At 50.9% G+C, this 22,907-nt stretch overlaps 1 protein-coding gene across 1 annotated transcript; it reads left to right on the forward strand.

The window, feature by feature from the left end:
• Window positions 1-3,498: 3,498 nt before the first annotated feature.
• Window positions 3,499-22,808, forward strand: Fcsk (fucose kinase). Its single transcript, XM_059264000.1, has 24 exons — window positions 3,499-3,556; window positions 5,925-6,007; window positions 6,562-6,713; window positions 7,896-7,946; window positions 9,186-9,311; window positions 9,708-9,780; window positions 10,296-10,393; window positions 10,760-10,840; window positions 11,373-11,492; window positions 11,673-11,847; window positions 13,095-13,207; window positions 13,960-14,061; window positions 14,179-14,349; window positions 14,786-14,850; window positions 15,243-15,613; window positions 16,565-16,775; window positions 16,930-17,096; window positions 17,179-17,400; window positions 17,770-17,913; window positions 18,074-18,193; window positions 21,076-21,263; window positions 21,354-21,453; window positions 21,844-22,067; window positions 22,193-22,808. The coding sequence occupies exons 1-24, from the start codon at window positions 3,507-3,509 to the stop codon at window positions 22,310-22,312; spliced, it is 3,327 nt and encodes a 1,108-aa protein (XP_059119983.1). The 5' UTR covers window positions 3,499-3,506; the 3' UTR covers window positions 22,313-22,808.
• Window positions 22,809-22,907: the final 99 nt, after the last annotated feature.

Here is a 22,907-nt window from a genome sequence, read left to right on the forward strand (position 1 = left end):
GGTTCAAAAGCTCATGCTAGGCCAGGCCTCTCCCCCGCACCCCCCCCCCCCCCCCCACGCTCAGCCTGCTGCCTGAGGACCCGGATGCAAAGCTTTCAGCTACTTGTCTAGCTGCATTCTTCCATGCTCCCTTCTATGAACACTAAGACATATGTGTATGTCTGTGTGAGTGTGAAAGGAGGCCAGTGGAGGGTGTCAGATCCCTTGGAGTTGGAATTGTTGTGATCAACTGACATGGGTCTGGGAATTGAACTCGGGTCCTCTGGAAGAGCAGCAAGTACTCTTAACTTCTGAGCCATCTCTCCAGCCCTACTTTTGTCTTTTAAAAATATTTTATTTGCCGGGCGGTGGTGGCGCACGCCTTTAATCCCAGCACTCGGGAGGCAGAGCCAGGCGGATCTCTGTGAGTTCAAGGCCAGCCTGGTCTCCAAAGCGAGTTCCAGGAAAGGCGCAAAGCTACACAGAGAAACCCTGTCTCGAAAAACCACAAAAAAAAAAAAAAAAAAAAAAAAAAAAAAAAAAAAAAATTTTATTTTAGCCAGGTGGTGGTGGTGCATGCCTTTAGTCCCAACACTCGGGAGGCAGAGGCAGGCGGATCTCTGTGAGTTCAAGGCCAGCCTGGTCTACAGAGTGAGATCCAGGACAGGCACCAAAACTACACAGAGAAACTCTGTCTCAAAAAAACAAAAAAAAGCAAAAAAAAAAAAGTGTTTTTTTTTAATTTTTAATTTTTAAATTATATGTAGACATATGTGTCTGTGAACATGCATGTGGGTACCTACAAAGTCCAGAAAAGGGTGTTGGATCCCCTGTAGCTGGAGTTACAGGTCTGAACTGCCAGATGTGGGTGCTGGGAACTGAACTAAGGTACTTAGAAGAGAGGGAGATACTCTTAACTACTGAGCCATGTCTTCAGCCCCCTCCTCCTTTTTTTTTTTTTCCTCTTTTGAGGCTGGACTGGAATTCTCAATCCTCCTACCTCAGTCTCTCAAGTGCTGTGATTGCAGCCCTAAGCCACCACCACCATGCCAAATTAAGGAATTCTTTCTTTATTCCTTATTTATTATGTATACAGTGTTCTGCCTGCATATATACCTGCACACCAGAAGAGGGCACCAAATCTCAATACAGATGTTTGTGAGCCACTGTGTGGGTGCCAGGAATTGAACTCAATATCTCTGGAAGAGCAGCCTGTGCTCTTAACCCCTGAGCCATCTCTCCAGCCCACATTATTTCTTTTTAAACAAGATCTACTGATCTACTTATAGACCACACTGGCCTTGAACTTTGGGTGATCCTCCTGCCTCCACCTCTGCCTCCTGAATGTTAAGATTATAGGCCAGGTATGAACCACCACATCTGGCCAGGGATAGACTTCCATCTAAGGAACCCTTCCCTGAGTAACTTTGCTTCTCTGGCTGGAGAGTGCTAGAGCAAGTCTGGCATCATCACTGTCTTCCAACCATGCCTGCTTCAGGGTGTAAGTGAGGCCCTTTGCTTTTGAGCTGTCTGGGGACACTTTCTGTTTTATGGAGCGAGCCACTGCCAAAACTGCAGCGGCAGGCTTCTCTGCTTCCTGCTCCACTGCAGAGCCTGGGACCTGCATTGCTGAAACAGCAAGAGGTGCCTCATCACTTGAGAGAGGCTTCCTTCGTTCACAGAAGAAACCGCACTAGAGATGGGATGAGGGAGACTGGGGTCAGGTGAAAAGCAGGAGCTGGGCAGGAGGTGCTTTAATTCTTCCATTCAACTGTTTCTAAGCACTCACAGCGTCCTGGGCACTGCCCTAGAGCCTGAAGGTGCAGCAGTGAACTAAGGAAAAATCCTGCCTCCATAGAGCAGGAAGCCTGTGACAACAACAGTAATAATGGCTGGTTCTTGTTCGTTTGTTTCCCTGCTGTTTACTATGGAATCAAACCTGCACAACCACCACAGGCCTTGGGTACAACTTGCTAACTCATTTTACAGATGGAGACAGGCAGACACAGCTGTGCGACTGGCCAAGAATACACAGAGGTACAGTACCGTCCCCCATCTCTGATGAGACTGACCTTGTGACCAACCACTCAGGCTCCTTTGTAAAGGACACCAAATTTGGAAAGTAAATTCTTGTAAGAAAAACTCAAATACATATAAAGCTCACTTTTTCTTTGCCCATCCATCACATGCACCTTGCACATGCTCTGTCCTATGACAAGATCGCTGCAAGTCTTGTCCTTTACGTATTTTAGGGATGTTTGGGAGCCCAGAGTCTCTTGAATACTAAGCAAGTGCTCTACTACTGAGCTACACCATCAAAGCCATAACATATTGCTTTCCCCTTTCCTGAGGAGGTTCTCAAATTCAGGATGAAGTCCATAAAGGGCTTCAATTGTTGTTGGTTATTTTGCTCTTTTGGGGGGGCCACCACCCAGCTCCAAAATAAATCACACACAGAGGCTTATTCTTACTTATGAATGCCCGGCCTTAGCTTGGCTTGTTTCTTGCCAGCTTACCTTAATTTGATTATCCCATCTACCTTTTGCCTCTGGGCTTTTTCCTTTTCTTGCTTCTGTATATCTAACTTTAACTCTTTTTTTTTTTTTTTTTTTTGGTTTTTCGAGACAGGGTTTCTCTGTGTAGCTTTGCGCCTTTCCTGGAACTCACTTGGTAGCCCAGGCTGGCCTCGAACTCACAGAGATCCGCCTGGCTCTGCCTCCCGAGTGCTGGGACTAAAGGCGTGCGCCACCACCGCCCGGCCTTTAACTTTAACTCTTACTCCATGGCTGGCTGTGTGGTGGTGGCTGTCCCCCAGCATCCTCCTCTCCTTGTTCTCTTGCTCTTCTTTTCCTCCCAGATTTCTCCTCCTATTTATTCTCTCTGCCTGCCAGCCCCACCTATCCTTTCTCCTGCCTTGCCATTGGCTGTTCAGTTCTTTATTAAACCATGAGGTGTTTTAGACAGGCATAGTAACACAGCTTCACAGAGTTAAACAAATGCAACATAAACAAAAGTAACACATCTTAAAATAACATTCTATAACAGGAGACGCTATCTAAAAATAAAAAAAAAAAAAGGCTGAAAAAATGGAGCAGCAGATGGCTGTTCTTCTAGAGGACTTGGGTTTGATTCCTAGCACTCACATGGTGGTCTCAACGGTCTTTATCTCCAGTTTCTGGGGATCTGATGCCCTCTCTTCTGGCATCCTCTTTTGGCATGCACGTGGTGCAGGCTAAACACTCACTCATGCATAGAAAATGATGGTAATGATGGTAATAATAAAAATAAAAAATAAAAAAAAATTTAAAATGCGTTTTTAAAAAGTCAAAATTACACCTTTACCTGGTACCCTGAGTTACCAAAAACGGGTCTGTGTTTTTAAGATTCCCTGTCCCTCTGGGGGTTGTAGTTCTGGAAGTTGGTGGAGCATTCTTTTTAAGTTTAAGAACTCTCTCCCTTCAACAAGGTGGGGCTGCGAGCAGGCCCTGGCGACTCTAAACTCCATTTCCCAGGGTGCGCTGCGCTGAATGCGCAGCCGCGTTAAAGAGCCGGCTCTGCGAGCGCCAGGCGGACGCAGGTACGTTGGGTCCGCGGGGGTCTTCAGTTCCGCTCCGGTTTGGGGCACCTTCCTTGCGGGTCTCCTGTATCTCTGCTGTCGCCCTGAGCGACCGCTAGCTGCAGGAGACCTCTTCTGTGCAGCTTTCTCTTGATCTAGGTTTTTTTTTTAGAGGGAGCCCTGCGACTTGCGGGCACCTGGCACACAGAGGTGCATTGCCTTGAGCCAGTGGAGCTCCGGATGCCAGCGCGGCTCTGATGTTGATTTGGGTCCCCTGCCGTAGTTACCCCACTAGGCACACATTTCATGGCATGCTGTTTACAACCTGGTTGAACTCCAGCCAACTTCTGTCGTTCTTCAGAAGTCTTCCAGGGCCTGATAAAACACACACACACACACACACACACACACACACACACACACACACGAGAGAGAGAGAGAGAGAGAGAGAGAGAGAGAGAGAGAGAGAGAGAGAGAGGGAGGGAGGGAGGGAGGGAGGGAGGGAGGGAGGGAGGGAGGGAGGGAGGGAGGGAGGGAGGGAGAGAGAGACAGAGAGAGAGAGAGGGAGGGAGGGAGGGAGATTGTATGTGTGTGTATGTGTGTGTGAGGGGTCTTAAGATTTTATTGTCTTTGGATATAGGCACTATCCTATAATTTTGCTGAGGATTCCTAGCACTAGAAAACAAACAGAACACAAAACACAAACAAACTTTGACTAGGTGAGTTGGCACAAACCTTTACAGGAAATGGAGGCAGGAGGATCAGAAGTTTGAGGCCACCCTTGACTGCATAGAGAATTAGAGGCTAGTGCAGGATCTGTAAGATCCTGTTTTAAACCCCCCCCCCCAAAAAAAGAGCCCAACCCCCAAAACTCCAACTTGGATTGGGTAAATGGAGTTCTGTTAAAAAGGGGCAAAGTGTTGCAATAATTAACTTTCTGTATTCTAAGATCACTGTGCAAATGCCACATGTGACATGACCAACTCCAGGACTGTTTCTTCTGTGACCGAGAGCACAAACGAAACACACCCAGCTGCTTGTGCTGCTGGTTCTACCTGACCTTAGGCATTCTGCTTACTCTTTAAGCCCAGGTTTCTTTCTCTGCACAGTGTGATAAGATCGACTATTTGGGCTGGTGTATGGCTCCTGTGAGCTGTCACTAAATGCCTTTGGCACGGTGCCTGAGAAACACTCCCTAAGTGTTAGTTGGGGTATTAAATACTCTCTTGGCTGATCTGGCTGGGAATGCTCCTCAGCCTTGCTTGATTTATTGAGACTTTCTCTGATTTCCCCCACCCCCACCCTGCTCCCTTACAATTCAGGGTAGTCTTTAAGTTTGCCTTTCTATTGCTGTGATAAAATTCTACCAAAAGCAACCTGGGGATGAAAGGGTTGGTGTATTTGTCTTAGACTTCCAGGTGGCAGTCCATCATTTAGGGAAGTCAGGGCAGGAACTGCAGGCAGGTATTTGGAGCAGGAACGGTGCAATGCTGCTCACTGGTTTGCTTGCCTGCTTGCTAAGCTGGTTCCTTATATGACCCAAGTCTACTTGCCTAGGGATAGGGCCTTCCACATCAGTCACCAATCAAAACAATCTCTCGAAGACATGCCCACAGGCAGTCTGAATGAAGCAATTCTTCAAGTGAAGTTCTTTCTTCACGGCTGACTCTGTTTTATCAAGTAGACAGTAAAAACTAACCTGGACTAGGGCCTTCGGCCCAGAGACTATTTCATTCCCTCTAAACAGAGTGGAGTTGACACTCTCTTACCTTCTTTGTCACCCTGGAAAGATCTGTCATTCCCTCAGCCACTTTCAGGTGCCACATACTGTTTTGGGGAGGGGGACATTTAAAGTCATGCTTTTCTATGGACCTTTTTAAAGGTCCAGTGAACAAAGTTATGGATAAGGAGAGGCTGGAGAGATGGCTCACTGGTTAAGAACACTTGCTACCTGCCCCCAGGGTTTCTCTGTGTAGCTCTGGCTGTCCTGGAACTCGCTCTGTAGACCAGGCTGGCCTTGAACTCAGAAATCTGCCTTCCTCTGCCTCCTGAGTCCTGGGATTAAAGGAGTGTGCCACCACTTGCTACCCTTGCAGAGGACCTAAGTTTGATTCCCACATACATGATGGCTCACGACCATCTGTAACTCCAGTCCCAGGGGAACTGATACCCTCTTCTGACCTCTGCAGGCACCAGACACTCATGTGATACAACATGTGCATGCAGGCAAAACACATACACATAAAATAATAAAAAGATTTTTCAAAGAATCTATTCTTGTGTTAAAATTCATATAACTGTATACCAGAAAGAGTTTATTTTAATGTCTGACCTTTAAACATATTCACATATACTCACACATTCCATTTTTTCCCTCCATTTTGTCCAGAATGGAGCACCCAAAGACGGTTGATTGGACAGTCATCATCCTGACATGCCAGTACAAGGACAGTGTCCAGGTCTTTCAGAGAGGTAGGTGACATGCCACTTTTACCTTAAACTAGAACTCTCCAGCCCTCTCCCTTACCAGACAGACTCTTGCTGCACTAGGAGCCCCGTAGACCTGGGTTGAAACATAGACTTCTCCCTGGTCTTGTGACTTGATATACGTGTCACTTCATTGGCCTTTAGTTTTTGGGTTTTTTTTAAGGAATTTTTTTTAAATTAATTTATTTTATGTGCATTGGTGTTTTGCCTGCATGTATGTGTGAGGGTGTCCGATCTTGGAGTTACAGACAGTTGTGAGCTGCCATGTGGGTGCTGGGAATTGAACCTGGGTCCTCTGGGTTAAGCAGCCAGTGTTCTTAACAGCTGAGCCATCTCTCCTGCCCCGGCCTTTAGTTTTCTTATCTGTAAAATAAGGGTAACAGTACTTACCTCAAAGAGTTTGGGAGGGATCTATCTATCTACTGTATGAAGAGCTAAGTCAATGTAATCAGACAACTGTTGAGGGCTTGCTCAGGCCCTCTGGGTCAGGGCAGGTGGGTGTGACTGTGTGTGTGTCCCAGCATTTATTTTGATCACAGAGCTGGAGATACGGCAGAAGCGGGAGCAGATCCCTGCTGGGACACTGCTGCTGGCTGTGGAGGACCCCCAGACTCGAGTAGGCAGTGGAGGGGCCACCCTCAATGCGCTGCTGGTGGCTGCGGAACACCTGAGTGCCCGTGCAGGCTTCACGGTGAGTGCTTCTGAGCCGCCAGCGCTCTGGCCCGTGCTCCTGTTGGAACTCAGTAGCTTCGGTGACCTCCAGCTCTTCTAGCGGGTTCAGCATTTGGCTTGTGATTTGGAGTCTGTAAGTTTGCAGACTCATCTCTGCCATGCCATCCAGGTAAGGGCAAAAGGCAGGGCTGGTTTTGGGAGTGTTTTTAGAAAGAAGGAGCCAGAAGCCAGGCATGGTAACACTGAGAAGGCTGAGGCAGGGGATTATCACAAGCTTAAGGCCCATTGTCTGAGGAGGTTTGGAGCCAGTATCTCACTCACTATTCAATAGGAGGCTTTCTGGCTTTTCTTGGCAAAGTTCAAAGATCTTGCTGGGTGTGGTGGCACACACCTGTAATCTCAGCCCTCGGGAGGCAGAGGCAGCGAGTCTCTGTGAGTCGAAGGCCAAGGCAGTCTGCAGTGAGTTCCTGCCAGCCAGGGCGACACAGTGAGACTTTGTCTCTAAAACAAAGCACTTTATACTTTACACTCTGGCTCCCATAAGGCACCTGTTGAGTGGAACTGACATGTGGCCTCCCTTCGAGAAGGATGTGTCAGTGTTTCCCACAGGCTGTCCCCTGGCTGTTTTACTGTCTCCTCGCTTGCATAGCGCTACGGTGTGGAGGAGGGTGGTGGTCCTAGTCATTCTCCAGTAGTGGAGGGAGAATTGGCGGGGGGGGGGGGGGGGGGGAGTACTGTAGTTGCCACGGGAGCCGACTCTGCCCCCCCAGGAACTCAGCTGACCTCAAATTGCTGCCTGTTGCCTCCCTTTCAAATAAATTGAGGAAGTGCCCCAAGTGGATGGCTGCCTGTCAGGCTGTTCCTCGCCTACCTGTGTTTATTGGTCTTTTTTTTTTTTTTAAATTTTATTTTATTTGTTTATTTATTTATTGAGACAGAGTCTCTCTATGTAGCCCTGGCTGTCCTGGAACTCACTATATAGACCAGGCTGGTCTTGAACTCACAGATATCTTCCTGCCTTTGCCTCCTGAGTGCTGGGATTAAAGGCATGCACTATCATGCCCCACATGCTCATTGGTCTTGATATTGCCTTTTCCCCTTATGATGCCTGTGTTGGAGTCCCTCCCTGGACAGGAGGGTATCATCCTTAGGTGCCATCTGCCCAAGGTCTCTGTCAACAGGGCTCTCCTGCTCTTGACAGGTAGTCACATCCGATGTCCTGAACTCAGCTTGGATCCTCATCTTGCACATGGTAAGTGGAATACAGGGTATGGGCTGTGCAGAGGGTCGGAATCTTGGTTCTAGCGACTGGATGGGACCTTAGGGGTGTTCTGCCATTGTATGTATGCAAGGTGTTCATTATGTAAATCCAGAGGGATCTAAATGAACCGAAATGTCTGGAAACTGGGAGCTGGTTAGGTATGTATTTTAGACAAATTAAAAGGTCCACCTGGAGATGGAGAGAAGGGTCAGTGGGTAAGAGCATTTACTGTGTAACAATGAAGACCTGAGTTCCAGTCCCCAACACCCACGTAATCCCAGGATTTGATGCCTTCTGCAAGCACCTGCATGTACATGGTGCACATACGGACAAGCAGCCATGCATGCACCCACATACATTTTTTTTTAAAAAAGGCAGAGCCTCAGGTAGCCTTGCCTTGTTCCAGACTTGCTAGGAAGCTGAGACCAGACTTGAACTTGTGATTTGCTCCTTCCCGAGTGCTGGGGTTATAGGACGTGTCACCATGTGAAGTTTATAGATGCCAGAGCTCCCGTCTAGGACTTCACGTGCGCTGGGCAAGCGTGCTCCCAACTGAGCCGTATCTCTACTTCATTGAGTTTAAGCTTCTTCGTTTGTTTTTGAGGCAGGGTCTTCCTGAGTAGCCTTGGTTGGCCTGGAGCTCACTATGTAGTCTAGGCTAGCCTCAGACTCAGAGATCCACCTGCTTCTGCTTCTCAAGTGCTGGGATTAATGGCCTGTGCCACCATGCCCGACCAGCTTATGTTCGTTAAAAAACAAACTTTAGAGAAAGTATGAGTGAAAGGCTAGTGAGAGGCCTCAAGGGGTAACGGCGCCTTCCGCCAAACCTGAGTTTGGTCCTCAAGGCTTACATGGTAAAAGCTGAGACCCGACCTCTTTCATTCTTTGACCTCCATTACCTGTCCCGTGGCACAAGTGTGTGTGTGCACACACATACACACACTCAAAACATACGAAAGCAGCATTCATGAAAATCTGACAGGACACACCTCCAGACGAGGGCAGTACTTAGTGTCCCTGAGGATGGTTTTTCCCTTCGCGTGTATATGGTTTCTAATTTTGCACAGTAATCATGTTAATTTTAAAAATTCAAAGGAGAACCATCAGTATAACACTTTCCTTAAACCTCCGCTACTTAATGCCTGCCCCCCTTGTACAGCGATCTGGCTTCGGCACTGCAGCTTCTCTGCATCAAGGACTCCCTCTTAGGAGGTTCTGCTCTCCCCGTAGGGCCGAGACTTCCCCTTCGATGACTGCGGCAGGGCCTTCACGTGCCTCCCTGTGGAGAATCCCCAGGCCCCTGTGGAGGCCTTGGTGTGCAACCTGGACTGCCTGTTGGATATCATGACCCACCGGGTAAGGCCAGCTGGTTGACAAGGGCGGCCCCTGCCAGATAGAGCCAGTTTGCACATTCTGAGCCGTCCAGTGAAAGAATGGCCTGCAGTGAGCGTAGCTAGAACTTTGAACAGTTCGTCTTGGATTGATCCCCACACTCAGGAACAGAGTCAGTTGGATCTGAGTACCAGTCCAGCGAGGCCTACATAGTGAGACCCTGTCCCCCCAGAACAAACAAGAAGTACATCTGGAGATGGAGAAGGAAGGGGGTCAACATTGACACCGTGGCACTTGAGAGGCCCTGACACTTCAGCAGCAGACTCCTCTCACAGAACAAGCCACCACAGGGATGAAAGATCAGAGGAAGGGCCGGGCCAGGCCACTAGCCAAGTTTTCTCTCTTTTCTCTCCCCTGCAGCTGGGCCCAGGTTGCCCACCAGGTGTGTGGGTCTGCAGCACCGACATGCTTCTGTCTGTTCCTCCAAATCCTGGTGAGCCTGGGATGGCCTAGGACCACTTTTTCCCTCCACACCTAAGGCTGGTTCTTCCTCTCTAGCCCACCCTGTTTCAACAGCCTATTTAGAAAGGAAGCATAGGCCAGACCAAGAGGCCAGCATTGCTCTGTTGAGCCTCAGTCTGCCCATCTGTAGACTGGGTAGCTGGTTGTGGTGCCTCATGCCCATAATTCTAGCTCCTCAGGAGGGTGAAACAGGAAGATTGCAGCAAGTTCAAGCTACAGTGAGTTCTTGAACAACTTACTCACACCCCACCTGGGAAAAACACCACCCAAACAGGGATGTCAGAACTGCCTCGCCCCTTTGGCCCACAGTTCTTTGTGGAAGAACTTTAGGGAGGAGGGGTTGCTATTTCCCCAGAGGAATGTCCACTCGGCCTTGGAAACTGTATTTTCCTTGTAGAGCTGCCCAGACGCCCCATCTCTGGGCCCTTGCTTCCTCATGGCTGGGGTGCCTCCCTACCTGGCCACCCTGATTGTCCCACCCCATAGGGATCGATTGGGATGGCTTCCGGGGAGCCCGGGTGATTGCCTTTCCTGGCAGCCTGACCTACGCTCTCAACCATGGTGTCTACCTCACTGACTCGCAGGTATTACTCCCGGGTACAGTTGAGCTGCCCTGGGACAGGGGTGCTTTTCCAGACCCGTGCTCTGGAACCTGTTGGCCTTGATAGACCTTGTGGTCTCGAGCCTGAGGAGTTTTCCTTCATGGTACGGCTCTGGTGCTCACTTGCCTCTGTCTGTCAGGCCGTGTGCAGGTGCTGGGGCCGTGGCAGCCATTAAAGCCCGCCCTCAACCTTCTAGAAGTCTGCAGCGCTTGTGGCCCCACCAATACAGTGGTACCTGCCAGACTTGTGTCTTCTCATGTGGAGACCGCCTGCTGATAGGCACAGCTGTGCCTACTTTCTGGTCCTCTCTTGCTCCTGTCCCTGATTCTGTTCCTCCCCTCTCCACAGGGCTTTGTTTTGGACATTTACTACCAGGGCAGTAAGGCGGAGCTACAACAGTGTGTCAGGCCTGACGGGCTGGTACCGCTGGTATGGTTGCTGGGCTTGGGATGAGGGATCTTAGGGACTTTTCGGAATGTTGTGGGGGGGGGGGGCGCAGTTTCCCTTTCTTTCTGGGGAAAAGCCCCACTCTTTTTAGATGATTCCGGGCCAAGCTAGAACCAGAACCGAAAGAGACATTCAGGAGAGCTGATGCAGCCTGAGTCTATGGATCAGGTAGACTTGGAAGTTCAGGGTCTTGTCCTGTGCCAGAAAGCTACCAAATGTGAGCAAGTTAGGGAATTTGGTAGAAAGAGATGCAGAAGCAGCCCAGGATGGACTCGGGTGGGAGTACTGGGAAGAGGTGTGGAACTGGGTTTGGCAGGAGGCCTGAAGGTTGAGGGAATTCTGTAAGGTGCTTTGGTAGGAGCTGTCCAAACCTAGAAGCTGGGGGCTGGGTGGTCCAAAAAGTCCATGCCTATTACAATACCTGGCCTTGTGGCTCATCTGCATGTGCCTTCCTCAACGAATGCCTGAGCTTGGCTCCAGGGTCCCCCCACTCGAGCCTTATGGTTCCCTCCAGGTCTCTGGGGTCGTCTTCTTCTCTGTGGAGACTGCTGAGCACCTCCTGGCTACCCATGTGAGTCCGCCTCTGGATGCCTGCACCTATATGGGCTTGGACTCAGGAGCCCAGCCTGTGCAGGTGACTAAGGAAAGACCACTGGGCTCACCTGGCTGGGGGTGGGATGCCATGTGACCTCAGGCCAGCCCTCTCCCCTTTCTGGGTCAGCATCCTGGCAGATAGGACTGTCCCAGCCCTGCCTTGGGATTGTGGGGTCCAGCTGCTGCCTGGCCAACAGCTGTGCTTCTCATCCCTGCCCAGCTGTCTCTGTTTTTCGACATCCTGCTCTGCATGGCTCAGAATGTGAACAGGGAGGACTTCCTGGCTGGGCGGCTCCCAGAGATGGGGCAAGGTGACATAGCCCTAGCAGCAGATTACCTGAAGGGAGCCCGAGCCCAGCTGTGGAAGGAGCTCCGAGATCAGCCCCTCACTATGGGTAAGTATTGCTTTTTTTTTTTTTTTTTTTTTTTTTGTTTGTTTGTTTGTTTTGAGACAGGGTTTCTCTGTAGCTTTGGAGCCTGTCCAGGAACTCACTTTGTAGACCAGGTTGGCCTCAAACTACAGAGATCTATCTGCCTGTCTCTGCCTCCCAAGTGCTGGGATTAAAGGTGTGCACTACTACAGCCTGGCTTGTTTTTTTGTTTTTTGTTTTTTTTTGTTTTTGTTTTTGTTTTTCAAGACAGGGTTTCTCTGTGTATCTTTGCGCCTTTCCTGGAACTCACTCTGTAGCCCAGGCTGGCCTTGAACTCACAAGAGATTTGCCTGCCTCTGCCTCCCGAGTGCTGGGATTAAAGGCGTGTGCTACCACCACCTGGCTTGTTTTGTTTTGTTTTGAGACAGAGTTTCTCTGTGTAGCCCTAGCTGTCCTGGAATTCACTCTGTAGACCAGGCTGGCCTCGAGCTCACAGAGACCAGCCTGCCTCTTCCTCCCAAGGACATGTGCCACCATGCCCACTGGGTGAATATTTCTTATTGGCCCTCTGGGGTAGAAAGAAAGCTGCCTCCTGTATTGTGGACTAGGTAAGCCAGCTCAAGGACTGGACAGTCATGCTCTCTCTGTTTAGCTCTCTTGCCAAGCACTTCTGTGTCCTGTCTTCCACTTGTCTCTTGCTTTGGCCCCTTTCCGGGTGTGTCCACCTGTTATCTATGGGCCTGGGGCGGGTTGCATACGCTCTGAACCTTACCTTTATCATTGGCTCCAGTGGCTCACCTCCATGCCTGCTTTCCTAGTGTCTGGTGAGGATGTCTGTGGACAGTCACCTGATCTTACACTGGAGCTGCAGCAGGCACAGGGTTGGAGTCAGAGCTTTTAAAAAAGGATTTATTGTTTAATTTACAAAGTTTTATGTCTCGGGAGGCAGAGCCAGGTGGATCTCTGTGCGTTCAAGGCCAGCCTGGTCTACAGAGTGAGTTCCAGGACAGGCACCAAAACTACACAGAGAAACTCTGTGTCGAAAAACCAAAAAAAAAAAAAAAAAAAAAAAAAGTTATATGTCTGTTTGTGTGTCTGCCTGTTGGTATGTACGTGTAAGGTGCTGGTGCCCTCAGAGGCCAGAAGAGGGCGTTGGATCCCCCGAAGCTGGAGTTACAGGTGGGGTGAGCCTCTTGATATGGGTGCTGGGAATCGAACTCCAGTCCTCTGCATCTCTCGAGCCCCTGGGGTCCACACTTGTGTCTTTACAGTGTATGTCCCTGATGGTGGCTACAGCTATCTGACTGCTGATGCCAGTGAGTTCCTGCACAGCCTCACGATGCCTGGGGTTGCTGTGGCCCAGATCGTCCACTCCCAGGTGGAGGTGAGACCTGCCTGCCCCTCAACAGGTGCCTGTTGGGTACTTGAGGTGAGGTGAGATGTGGGCTCCAGAGAAAGAAATACCCTGTGTTTGGAACAGTGTACCTATGAGTTAAGGTGCCATCTCTATTTTAATTAATTATTAACTATCTTTTTTTATTTAATTTACTTATTTTTGAGATATCATCTCATGAAGCCCAGGCTGACTTCAAAGTTGGTTTGTCTCCCAGGATGACCTTGAACTTTTTCTCTGTGTAGCCCTGACCTGGAACTCGCTTTGTAGACAAGGCTGACCTTGAAATCACAGAGATCCACCTGCCTCTGCCTCTTGAGTGCTGAGATGAAGGGTGTGCATTGCACGTTAAGATATCCTAGAGGCACTGGAGGCTCAGAGATGCTAAGGCACTTATTCAAGGCCACAGAGCCAGGGAGCTAAGTCAGAAGCCAGGGAGACCTTTCTGCAGGGTCTCCGTGGAGACAGACATATGTGGATCTGGGTTAGTTCCCATGATGCTGGGGAACCGGACAGATGGAGTTCAGAGGTTGCTCTTGGGATAGGAGTAGCTGGATCTATGGGATGAGGAAAGTTCTTTAGCTTAGGCCAGGCCAGGTCTAGAGGGGGATCTGGCTGGTTGAGGTTTCTGGAATGCAGTGGGTCTTTATGCTTCCCACCCAGATATTTATTTCTAAGGGAGAATTAAGGTAACCCTTGGCCCTGGCCTTCATCTTCCCTGATTTTCTTCCCTGGCCTCACAGGAGCCACGGCTGCTAGAGGCTACGTGCTCCGTCATCAGCTGCCTGCTGGAGGGTCCTGTACACCTGGGGCCTCGGAGTGTCCTGCAGCACTGTCACCTGAGGGTGAGGCCCGACAGCGTGGGCCAGGGGGAGCAGATGGGGGTGCCATTGCTCAGCGTTTGTTTGGATGTCCCATGTACCTGCTTCCCCCCCTCAAGATGCCTGCCCCCTTCCTCTCAGGGCCCCATTCATATTGGTGCTGGCTGCTTTGTGAGTGGCCTGGATACTGTCCACTCCGAGGCGCTGCATGGCCTGGAGCTCCGTGACCTCATCCTGCAGGGACACCATGTGCGGATGCATGGCTCCCTGGGCCGAGTGTTTACTCTTGTTGGCCGTCTGGACAGCTGGGAAGTAGGCATCTACCTCATGTTCCTTTGCCTCCATCTTCTGACTTTGGGGAGTCCCCGGGGGTCTGGCTCTGTCACAGGGGTCTCAGAGCACTGGCCTTTGGGATAGACTGTGTGTGTCGGGGGATGGCCAGATGTCTCAGTAGACCTTAGAGAATTTTATCCCCATTTTAGAGGCTGGTCATTGAGGGTTAAAGGAGGTAGCTTGCCTTGGGTCCTGTGGCCAATAATGGCCCCCATCAGGAGTAGAACTCAGGAGTCTGCTCTAAATCCTAGGTATTTGGGCGGAAGTGTTAAAGTGGTCTAAAAGAACCTGTTCCTGTGTGTGTCTCTCTCTTCCAGTCCCTTTTGGAGTATCTGTTCCCCAGCCTCTGGCCTGGTGTCCCCTATTCCCTTTCAAAGGCCCCTGCATTCCTGACTGCTTCTTCCTCTTCCCCCAGAGACAGGGGGCAGGCATGTATCTCAACATGTCCTGGAATGAGTTCTTCAAGAAGACAGGCATTCGGTAAGCACGCTGGATGCTCCAGCAGGCCTCTGTGGGCCTCGGCAGCCAATGTGGCTGCTGCTTTGAAGCTTCTTCCTGAGCAGCCCTGTCCGGTCCTCTTCCCACCCTGCCAGGCCTAGTATGGTTTGGAACAGCTGGATTCTCTCCAGCACTTCTCCCTGTGCAGCTCTGATTCCCTGGTTGTGCTGTGTTTAGACTCCGGGATTTTGTATTCAGTATCTTAGGCAAGGTGACAGGGCAGCCTAGCCTCCCCCCCTCGTCATACACTGCTGCCTCCCATGGAGAGTATGTGGTCGTCCCCCCCCCTCCCGTGAGTTGACAGACAGGCCAGGGTTTGGGAGGAGACAGGAGCCTGAGTTTCCTCCTCACTAATGCACCTCTCCGCACCCCAGAGACTGGGACCTGTGGGATCCAGACACGCCCCTCTCAGCTCGATGCCTTCTCAATGCCCGCCTTTTCCCCGTGCTCCACCCCACGAGGGCCCTGGGGCCCCAGGACTTGCTGTGGATGCTGTACCCCCAGGAGGACAGAGGTGAGGCCCTGCGGGCCTGGCGAGCCTCTTGGCGCTTGTCCTGGGAGCAGCTGCAGCCTTGCCTGGACCGGGCTGCCACCCTGGAATCCCGTCGGGATCTGTTCTTCTGCCAGGCCTTGCAGAAGGCCCGGCATGTGCTAGAGGCCCGGCGGGACCTCTGCCTACGCCCACTGATCCGGGCCGCTGTTGGGGAAGGTTGCTCTGGACCCCTGCTGGCCACACTGGACAAGGGTGGGTATGCTAGGTGTTAATAATAAAGGAATTGAGTTTAGTTTTTAGAAAGCTTCATCCTTGTTAGTAAGGCTTTTAGTGGGAGATGGAGGCCCGGTTGCTAAGCCTCTGGGTCCTTATGGCATCTGCAGGCCTATGTGTTTTGTATTGAGTGCCAGGATGGGGGTGTAGAGCTCCAGCAGGGACCTGGCATACGGGCAGCTCCCCCACACTGTAGATGGACCATATGGCCTGGTGGCTAAGATTCTTAGCCTTATAGAAAGTGCCTCATTAGTGGCCCTGAGAAGATTGGAACCTTGTCCCTGTTTGTCACTTACCCATAGCTACACAGCCAGTTGAGACTAAGACTTGAACCCACATGGTTTGACCCCTGAACTCTTTTAAAAATCATTTATTTAAGCTGGGTGGTGGTGGTATATGCCTTTAACCCCAGTGCTCGGGAGGCAGAGGCAGGTGGGTCTATCTATGAGTTCCAGGCCAGCCAGGTCTACAGAGTGAGTTCCAGGACAGGCACCAAAACTTCACAGAGAAACCCTGTCTTGAAAAAACAAAACATTTTAAAAATGTATTTGTGTGTGTGTACACAAAATGCGTGCATGTACTATTAGAAGACAACTTGTTCTCTCTTTCACCATATGGGTGCCAGCGGTTGAATTCAGGTTGTCAGGTTTGGGAGCAAGTGCATTTACCCCAAGCCCCCTGGCCGACCCAAGCCTGAACTCTGAACCACTCCGATGTCTCAGGCAGCAGTGGAGGATGCGTTTGGGCTGGGGCTAGCAGAGTAAAACCTTTGCCAGGTAGAGTAGGGTGCATTCACAGGCAGGGGCGCATCTTGACCAAAGCTGGTAGGAACGAGGAATCTGGAGTAGCTGGGGGCTGTCGAGACTGGGGGGCAGAGTGTTCGAGGCCAGCAGCCTTCTCGTCTGAACCCCCTAACTCCTGGTCCCTCAGTTGCAGCTGAGGCCGAAGACCCTGGTGTGGCAGCCCGGGCTCTGGCTTGTGTGGCAGACGTGCTGGGCTGCATGGCAGAGGGCCAAGGAGGCTTGCGCAGTGGGCCAGCGGCCAACCCTGAGTGGGTTCAGCCTTTCTCGTACTTGGAATGTGGAGACCTGGTGAGGGGTGTGGAGGCGCTTGCTCAGGAAAGGGACAAGTGGCTGAGCAGGTGGGTGTTAGTCAGTGGGAACCCTTTGAGAAGCCATGGGTGGAAGGGTGTCCTGATGGTGGAAACTCAGAGAGAGGGTGTGCAAACTGACCGAGACAGGCAGTCTACCCCCAGCTGGGGGCTCCGTGCGACCGGCCATCTTCCCTCCTGTCAGGCCTGCCTTGCTGGTTCGAGCTGCCCGCCACTATGAAGGGGCTGAGCAGATCCTGATCCGCAAGGCTGTGATGACAGCCCAGCACTTTGTCTCTACCCAGCCCGTGGAGCTGCCAGCACCTGGGCAGTGGGTAGTGACCGAGTGCCCAGCCCGTGTGGATTTCTCTGGTGAGTCCCTTGGGTGAGGTACGGGTAACTTCCTCAGAGCCAGGCTGGCAGGCTCCGTGACCACCTTGTTGAACTGCGGCAGGTGGCTGGAGTGACACCCCCCCCATCGCCTATGAGCTTGGTGGAGCAGTGCTGGGCCTGGCTGTGAGGGTGGATGGCCGCCGGCCCATCGGGGCCAAGGCGCGTCGCATCGCGGAGCCTGAGCTGTGTCTGTCAGTGGGGCCTCGACAGGATGAGATGACCACGAAGATAGTGTGCCAGAGCCTGGACGACCTGAAAGATTACTGCCAGCCTCACGCCCCAGGTCAGGACAACTAGGACATTGTCAGGTAGAGATGGCAGCCACAGCCAGCTGGGATGGGGGCAGAACTCAAGAGATCCATCCACAGAGGACTGCAGACTACCGGGGACCTACCTTAGGGCTAGCCAGTATGTGTGAGGGGCCCTGGAAGACTAGAAAGAGCTGGCAGTCACCCTTCTTAGGTACACACTGGCACAGGACAAAGTGGCACATTTGCCTGTGGTAAGAGAGCCTAGATGTCCTTTTCTGGTTTGAGGAGGGGACCTGCGTTGTCCTACCAGAGGAGCTCCGTCTCGGGCTGGGAAATGGCAGTGGAGGTGGGCTAAGTGGTGGCCTAGGGGTGCACTTCCTTCCTTTGTGCTCACCCCTCAGGGGCCTTGCTGAAGGCAGCCTTCGTCTGTGCCGGTATTGTGCACGTCCAGTCAGCGGTCCCTCTGCATGAACAGTTGTTACAGTCCTTTAATGGTGGCTTTGAGCTGCACACCTGGTCAGAGCTGCCCCATGGCTCAGGTCTTGGTGAGTAAGCCCTGGGCCCCTGCTGTCTACCCCCCCTTTTTTTTTTTTGTCTCAACTCCTCAGTCTTGCTTATGATCCTGGACCCTGGCCTCTGTGCAGCGGAAAGAGTGGGGTGGGACCGGGCAGAAGTGATTCATGACTGGTGTCCTGTGTTTTGCAGGCACCAGCAGCATCCTGGCAGGGGCTGCCCTGGCTGCCTTGCAGCGGGCTGCAGGCCAGGCCGTGGATACAGAGGCCTTGATCCATGCAGTGTTGCACCTGGAGCAGATGCTCACCACAGGTAAGGTGGTCTAGGGTGGTGGAGAATGCTGACGTTTTTCATAGACCCTGTAGGGTGGGCTCCCTAGATTTACCAGTAGCCACCTAACTGTGGCTGTACTACTCTGTAAAATGGTCATAGCTTATCACTTTGATTTCTGATGCTTTCCAACTTGGAAGTGTTTTATCTCAAAGGAGCTAATGTCCCATGAATGCCTACTTGAGGGCTAAAAGCTATTGTTCCTTTTGAGTTTTGTGTATGAGCGTTTTGGCTGCCTGTATGTAAGTGCACCTTGTCTGGGGCCCAGAGAGTGCAGAGGAGGGTGCTGGATGCCTTAGAGCTGGAGTTAACAGACGGCAATGAGCCACCATATGGGCGATGAGAACTGAACCCAGGCACTCTGAAAGTAAATGCTCTTAACTGCTGAGCCATCTCTCCGGCCCCACTGCGCCTTTCTTTTGTTATTGGGTACCTGTGGTGCCAGATGGTCTTTATGACTACCCCACTCCAGGCTGTCCTTCAGAATCTGTAGCACAGATCTGGGTTTGGAGGATGGATCTTCAGTCTTCCTTCTGGCAAGTTGACATTCTCTTGTGCTACGAACATTAGTGTCCCACTGTTCCCTATATGGTAGAACAATGAGGGCCACCTAAGACTACACTCTGAGACGGTCTTGGCACCAGACTTCTCCTCCTGGCCATTAAGGCACGTGGAAGCTAAGCATAATATAAAGCAGCCACACATTTGTCTGGTTCTAGATCATAGACTGTTCTGTTCACTCAGGGGTTTCATCTCTGGTCTAATTTGAAGGAAACTGCCTCAAGGCTGTCTGGGATTTTCTCCAACTCCTCTGTAGTCCTACCCTGGTACCGACTCACATCCCACAACAGGCAGTCATTAGCAAGAATTAGATATGGGAGCTTTCAGTTTCCTTTTGAGGTGTGCCATTCAAGTTCTTCATTTGGTCAACTGACATTGATTGATAATCTACTGTATGGGGGCCTGGGGATAAAATGAGCAAAAATATGTCCTTTTGAGAAAGTCATGGGATGTAAGGGACCTAGACACCAATCAGTAGCCACTGGGGTGACTGTATCCTTTGCAGCTGCACCCAGTGCTCTGAAGAAGGGTCTAGTCTGGTTCTCGACATTTCCAGCTCTATCTTATATTGTGGCTGGAAAGTCTTAGATGCTTCTTGCCATGTGCATTCTGTACTTTAGATTCTTAAATGCTGAGGGACTGAAGGTTAGAGAGACAGTGAGTAGAGCACCCGCTGGGCAAACATGAGGACCTGACGGTAGATCCCTGTCCCGGTGTGAACATCTAGGTGTGAAAGCATGTGCTTATGCCCTGTACTGGGAGGTGGGTGCAAGAGAACCCCAGGGCTCACTGGCCAGCCAATTGATGAGCTCCAGGTGGTGGAGGGGCTGGAGAGTTCCTAGCTCACAGCCACCTGTAAATCCAGCTCCAAGGGATCTGACACCCTCTTCTGATCTCTTGGGGCACAGCATTCATGTGTACATACCTACACCTACACACACCTACACACACACACACTTAAAACATAAAATCTTTTTGGTTTTTTGAGACAGGGTTTCTCTGTGTAGCCCTGCCTGTCCTGAACTCACTCTGTAGACCAGGCTGGCCTCGAACTCACAGATCCACCTGCCTCTGCCTCCTCGATGGGATTAAAGGCATGTGCCACTACCACCTGGCCATAAAATCATTTTTAAAAAAATTAAAAAGTGGCCGGGCTACCAAGTGAGTTCCAGGTAAGGCGCAAAGCTACACAGAGAAACCCTGTCTCGAAAAACCAAAAATAAATAAATAAATAAATAAAAAGTAGACTGTTGACCTCTGACCACATGGGTACATAACCCACTCATTCATATACGTACACACCACCTCCTCAAATATCAAGGCCTGAAAACCCAAAGAAGCTTGTTTTTTTATCAGATTATTCATTTATTTATCTATCATTTGAAGTACTGGAGCTCATGTATGCTAGGGCTTTGAGTTTTGTTTTTCTTTTCAAGACAGGTTTTCTCTGTGTAGCCCTGGCTGTCCTGGAACTCAGAGAGATCCACCTGCCTCTGCCTCCCAAGTGCTGGGGTTAAAGGAATGTGCCACCACTGCCCAATGAGCTTCTTTTAAAAAATATTTTTTTTGTTAGGTTTCTTATTTAATTTTATGTGTATGGGTCGTTTGTCTGTGTATGTCTGTGCATTACATGCAGTGGTATCTGCAGAGGCCAGAAGAGGGTGTTGGATTGCCCTTGGGACTTGAGTTGTTAGCCACATGTGGGCATTGGGAATTAAACCTGGGTCTTCTGGAAAGGCAGCCAGTGCTTTTAACCATGGAGCTCTCTCTCTAGCCCCCCCTTTTGACTTATTATATATACAGTGTATATATTTACTCTGTATATCTTTGTGTGGGTATGTGTACTTGTGGGTGCCCACAGAAGCTGTAAGGTATTAAATCCCCTTATGCTATTGCAGGTGGTTGTGAGCTGCCACATGTGGGTGCTAGAAACCAAATTCTGCTCCTCAGAAAGAGCAGTAAATGCTTTTAACTGTCGAGCCATCTTTTTGCCCTCATGAACTTCCTTCCAAACACTGTAGGAAGGCAGACTGCTGGGGCACTGGCAGATTACATGCAAGTCTTATCTTCTGATGTGCCTTATCCTATTCTAATTACATGTGAGATACGCAGCAAAACTTGGGTCTTGACTGCAGCCCCTTTCTCTTTTTGGACTGGCCTGCTGTCATGGCTCACTAGTCTCAGCGAGAGTTGGGACAAGCAGTCTTCCCATTCTGGTCCCAGATAGAGGTTCAAGGCCATGAAACTGCTGGGTAAGGTTGGGCCCCAGAGGCTCCAACAGTGACAGGACTTTGGGCTCATAGGAGGTGGCTGGCAGGACCAAGTGAGTGGCCTAATGCCTGGCATCAAGGTGGGGCGTTCCCGGGCTCAGCTACCCCTAAAGGTGGAGGTGGAGGAAATCCCTGTGCCTGAGGACTTTGTCCAGAAGATCAATGACCACCTGCTCCTGGTGTACACTGGCAAGACCCGACTAGCACGGAATCTGCTGCAGGTGAGCTCAGCCCCTAAGTAAGGCAGGCATTCTCTTGGCTGGGCTTGGCTGGACCCAATCCTCACTGCACCTTCCACGCCCCTCCCGCAGGATGTGCTGAGGAACTGGTATGCTCGGTTGCCTGCTGTGGTGCAGAATGCCCGCAGACTGGTGCGACAGACCGAGAAATGTGCTGAAGCTTTTCGCCAAGGTGAGCTGTTTATCCATCCAGAGGTAAATCTTGTCTCAGGACTGACACAACTCCACATATTAGACCTTTGGGGACCTCCTATTTTCTCCTTGTGGGATCCCTATTAGCATAAAACTTCTCTCATGGGAAAGGTCCTCCGACCCCATTTACCAGGAAACAGGAGGAAGAGGCTCTGGCTTGCCTGAGTTGCAGGGAAGTGGGAGCTGCACGGAGCCCCAAGAGTAAGGCTACAGAACACTGGCTGGGCTGAGCACCACGCTAATTCTTTGTGCATATCAGTCCTCAACCCTGTGCAGTTGGCCCCAACACTGGTGAAGAAGTGCCTTTTGACACTCCCTTCCCTCTGCAAAGTAATATCAAGTGAGTACCTTGTCCCCTCCCCAACCCCAGGAAACCTGCCTCTGTTGGGCCAGTACCTGACCTCATACTGGGAACAGAAGAAGCTTATGGCCCCAGGCTGTGAGCCGCTGGCTGTGCAGCGCATGATGGATGTCCTGGCCCCTTACGTATATGGCCAAAGCCTGGCAGGGGCAGGTGGTGGGGGCTTTCTCTATCTGTTGACCAAGGAACCACGGCAGAAAGAGGCTCTGGAAGCTGTGCTGGCCAAAGCTGAGGTATGTGTTGCCATCAGGGTTGGAGTGAAATACCCCACTGTGGCCTACCAACTCATGGTCTTCCTGGCCCTGCACCAGTCCTGGGAGTTGTCTAAAGCCCTCTCAACACCTTCCATCCTATCCAGGGCCTTGGCAACTACAGTGTCCACCTGGTGGAAGTGGACGCTCAGGGCCTGAGCCTGCAGCTGCTAGGAAGTGATAACTGTCTTTGTGGGGCCGGGCCCTCTGGAGCAGGCACCACCTAGAGCTGCACTTCCCTTCAGTGGAGTTCAGTTTGCTGTTCATCACCTACCTCTTCAAGGCTGCTGCTAAGGAAGCAAGACTTGGGCAGAGGAGGCAGTGTTCTTAAACAGGACTGTACTTCATGGCTGGCAGTGGCTAAGACTTGGCCTCTACTCCATCTGGATTAAGAAAAGTCTTAACAATGGTGTCTCATGTGGACTTTACAAATTCCATGGCCCAGTATAGGCCTACTAGAGCCTTGGAAGAGATGACAATCAGACCAACCCTGATGATACACTTTTTGACATTCCATTCCCATGTTCAACTTTGATCCTAGACCTCTATTGGGGGATGGAGGGGTAGAGGTCTATTCCCAGGTCTGTGGCAATGAACAGTACAGACTACAGAAAGTTTCTGATAACCTAAGCCTTTTCCAGCAACACTCCAGACAGTGCCAAGGGAATCTAGTGGCAATGAGTTCTCAATACTGGCATTCTTGGAATAAATTCTAATTTTCAAGGTTGTCCTCAGAAAGCTCTTTCTTGTTCTTAATGGGAGTAATTCCCACTTCTGGCACTGTGGGAAGCTGCCCCTGAATTGATCCAGCTCCTGGTGCTG

This window comes from Peromyscus eremicus, chromosome 5 (genome assembly GCF_949786415.1).
Source record: "Peromyscus eremicus chromosome 5, PerEre_H2_v1, whole genome shotgun sequence".
Lineage (NCBI taxonomy): Eukaryota > Metazoa > Chordata > Mammalia > Rodentia > Cricetidae > Peromyscus > Peromyscus eremicus.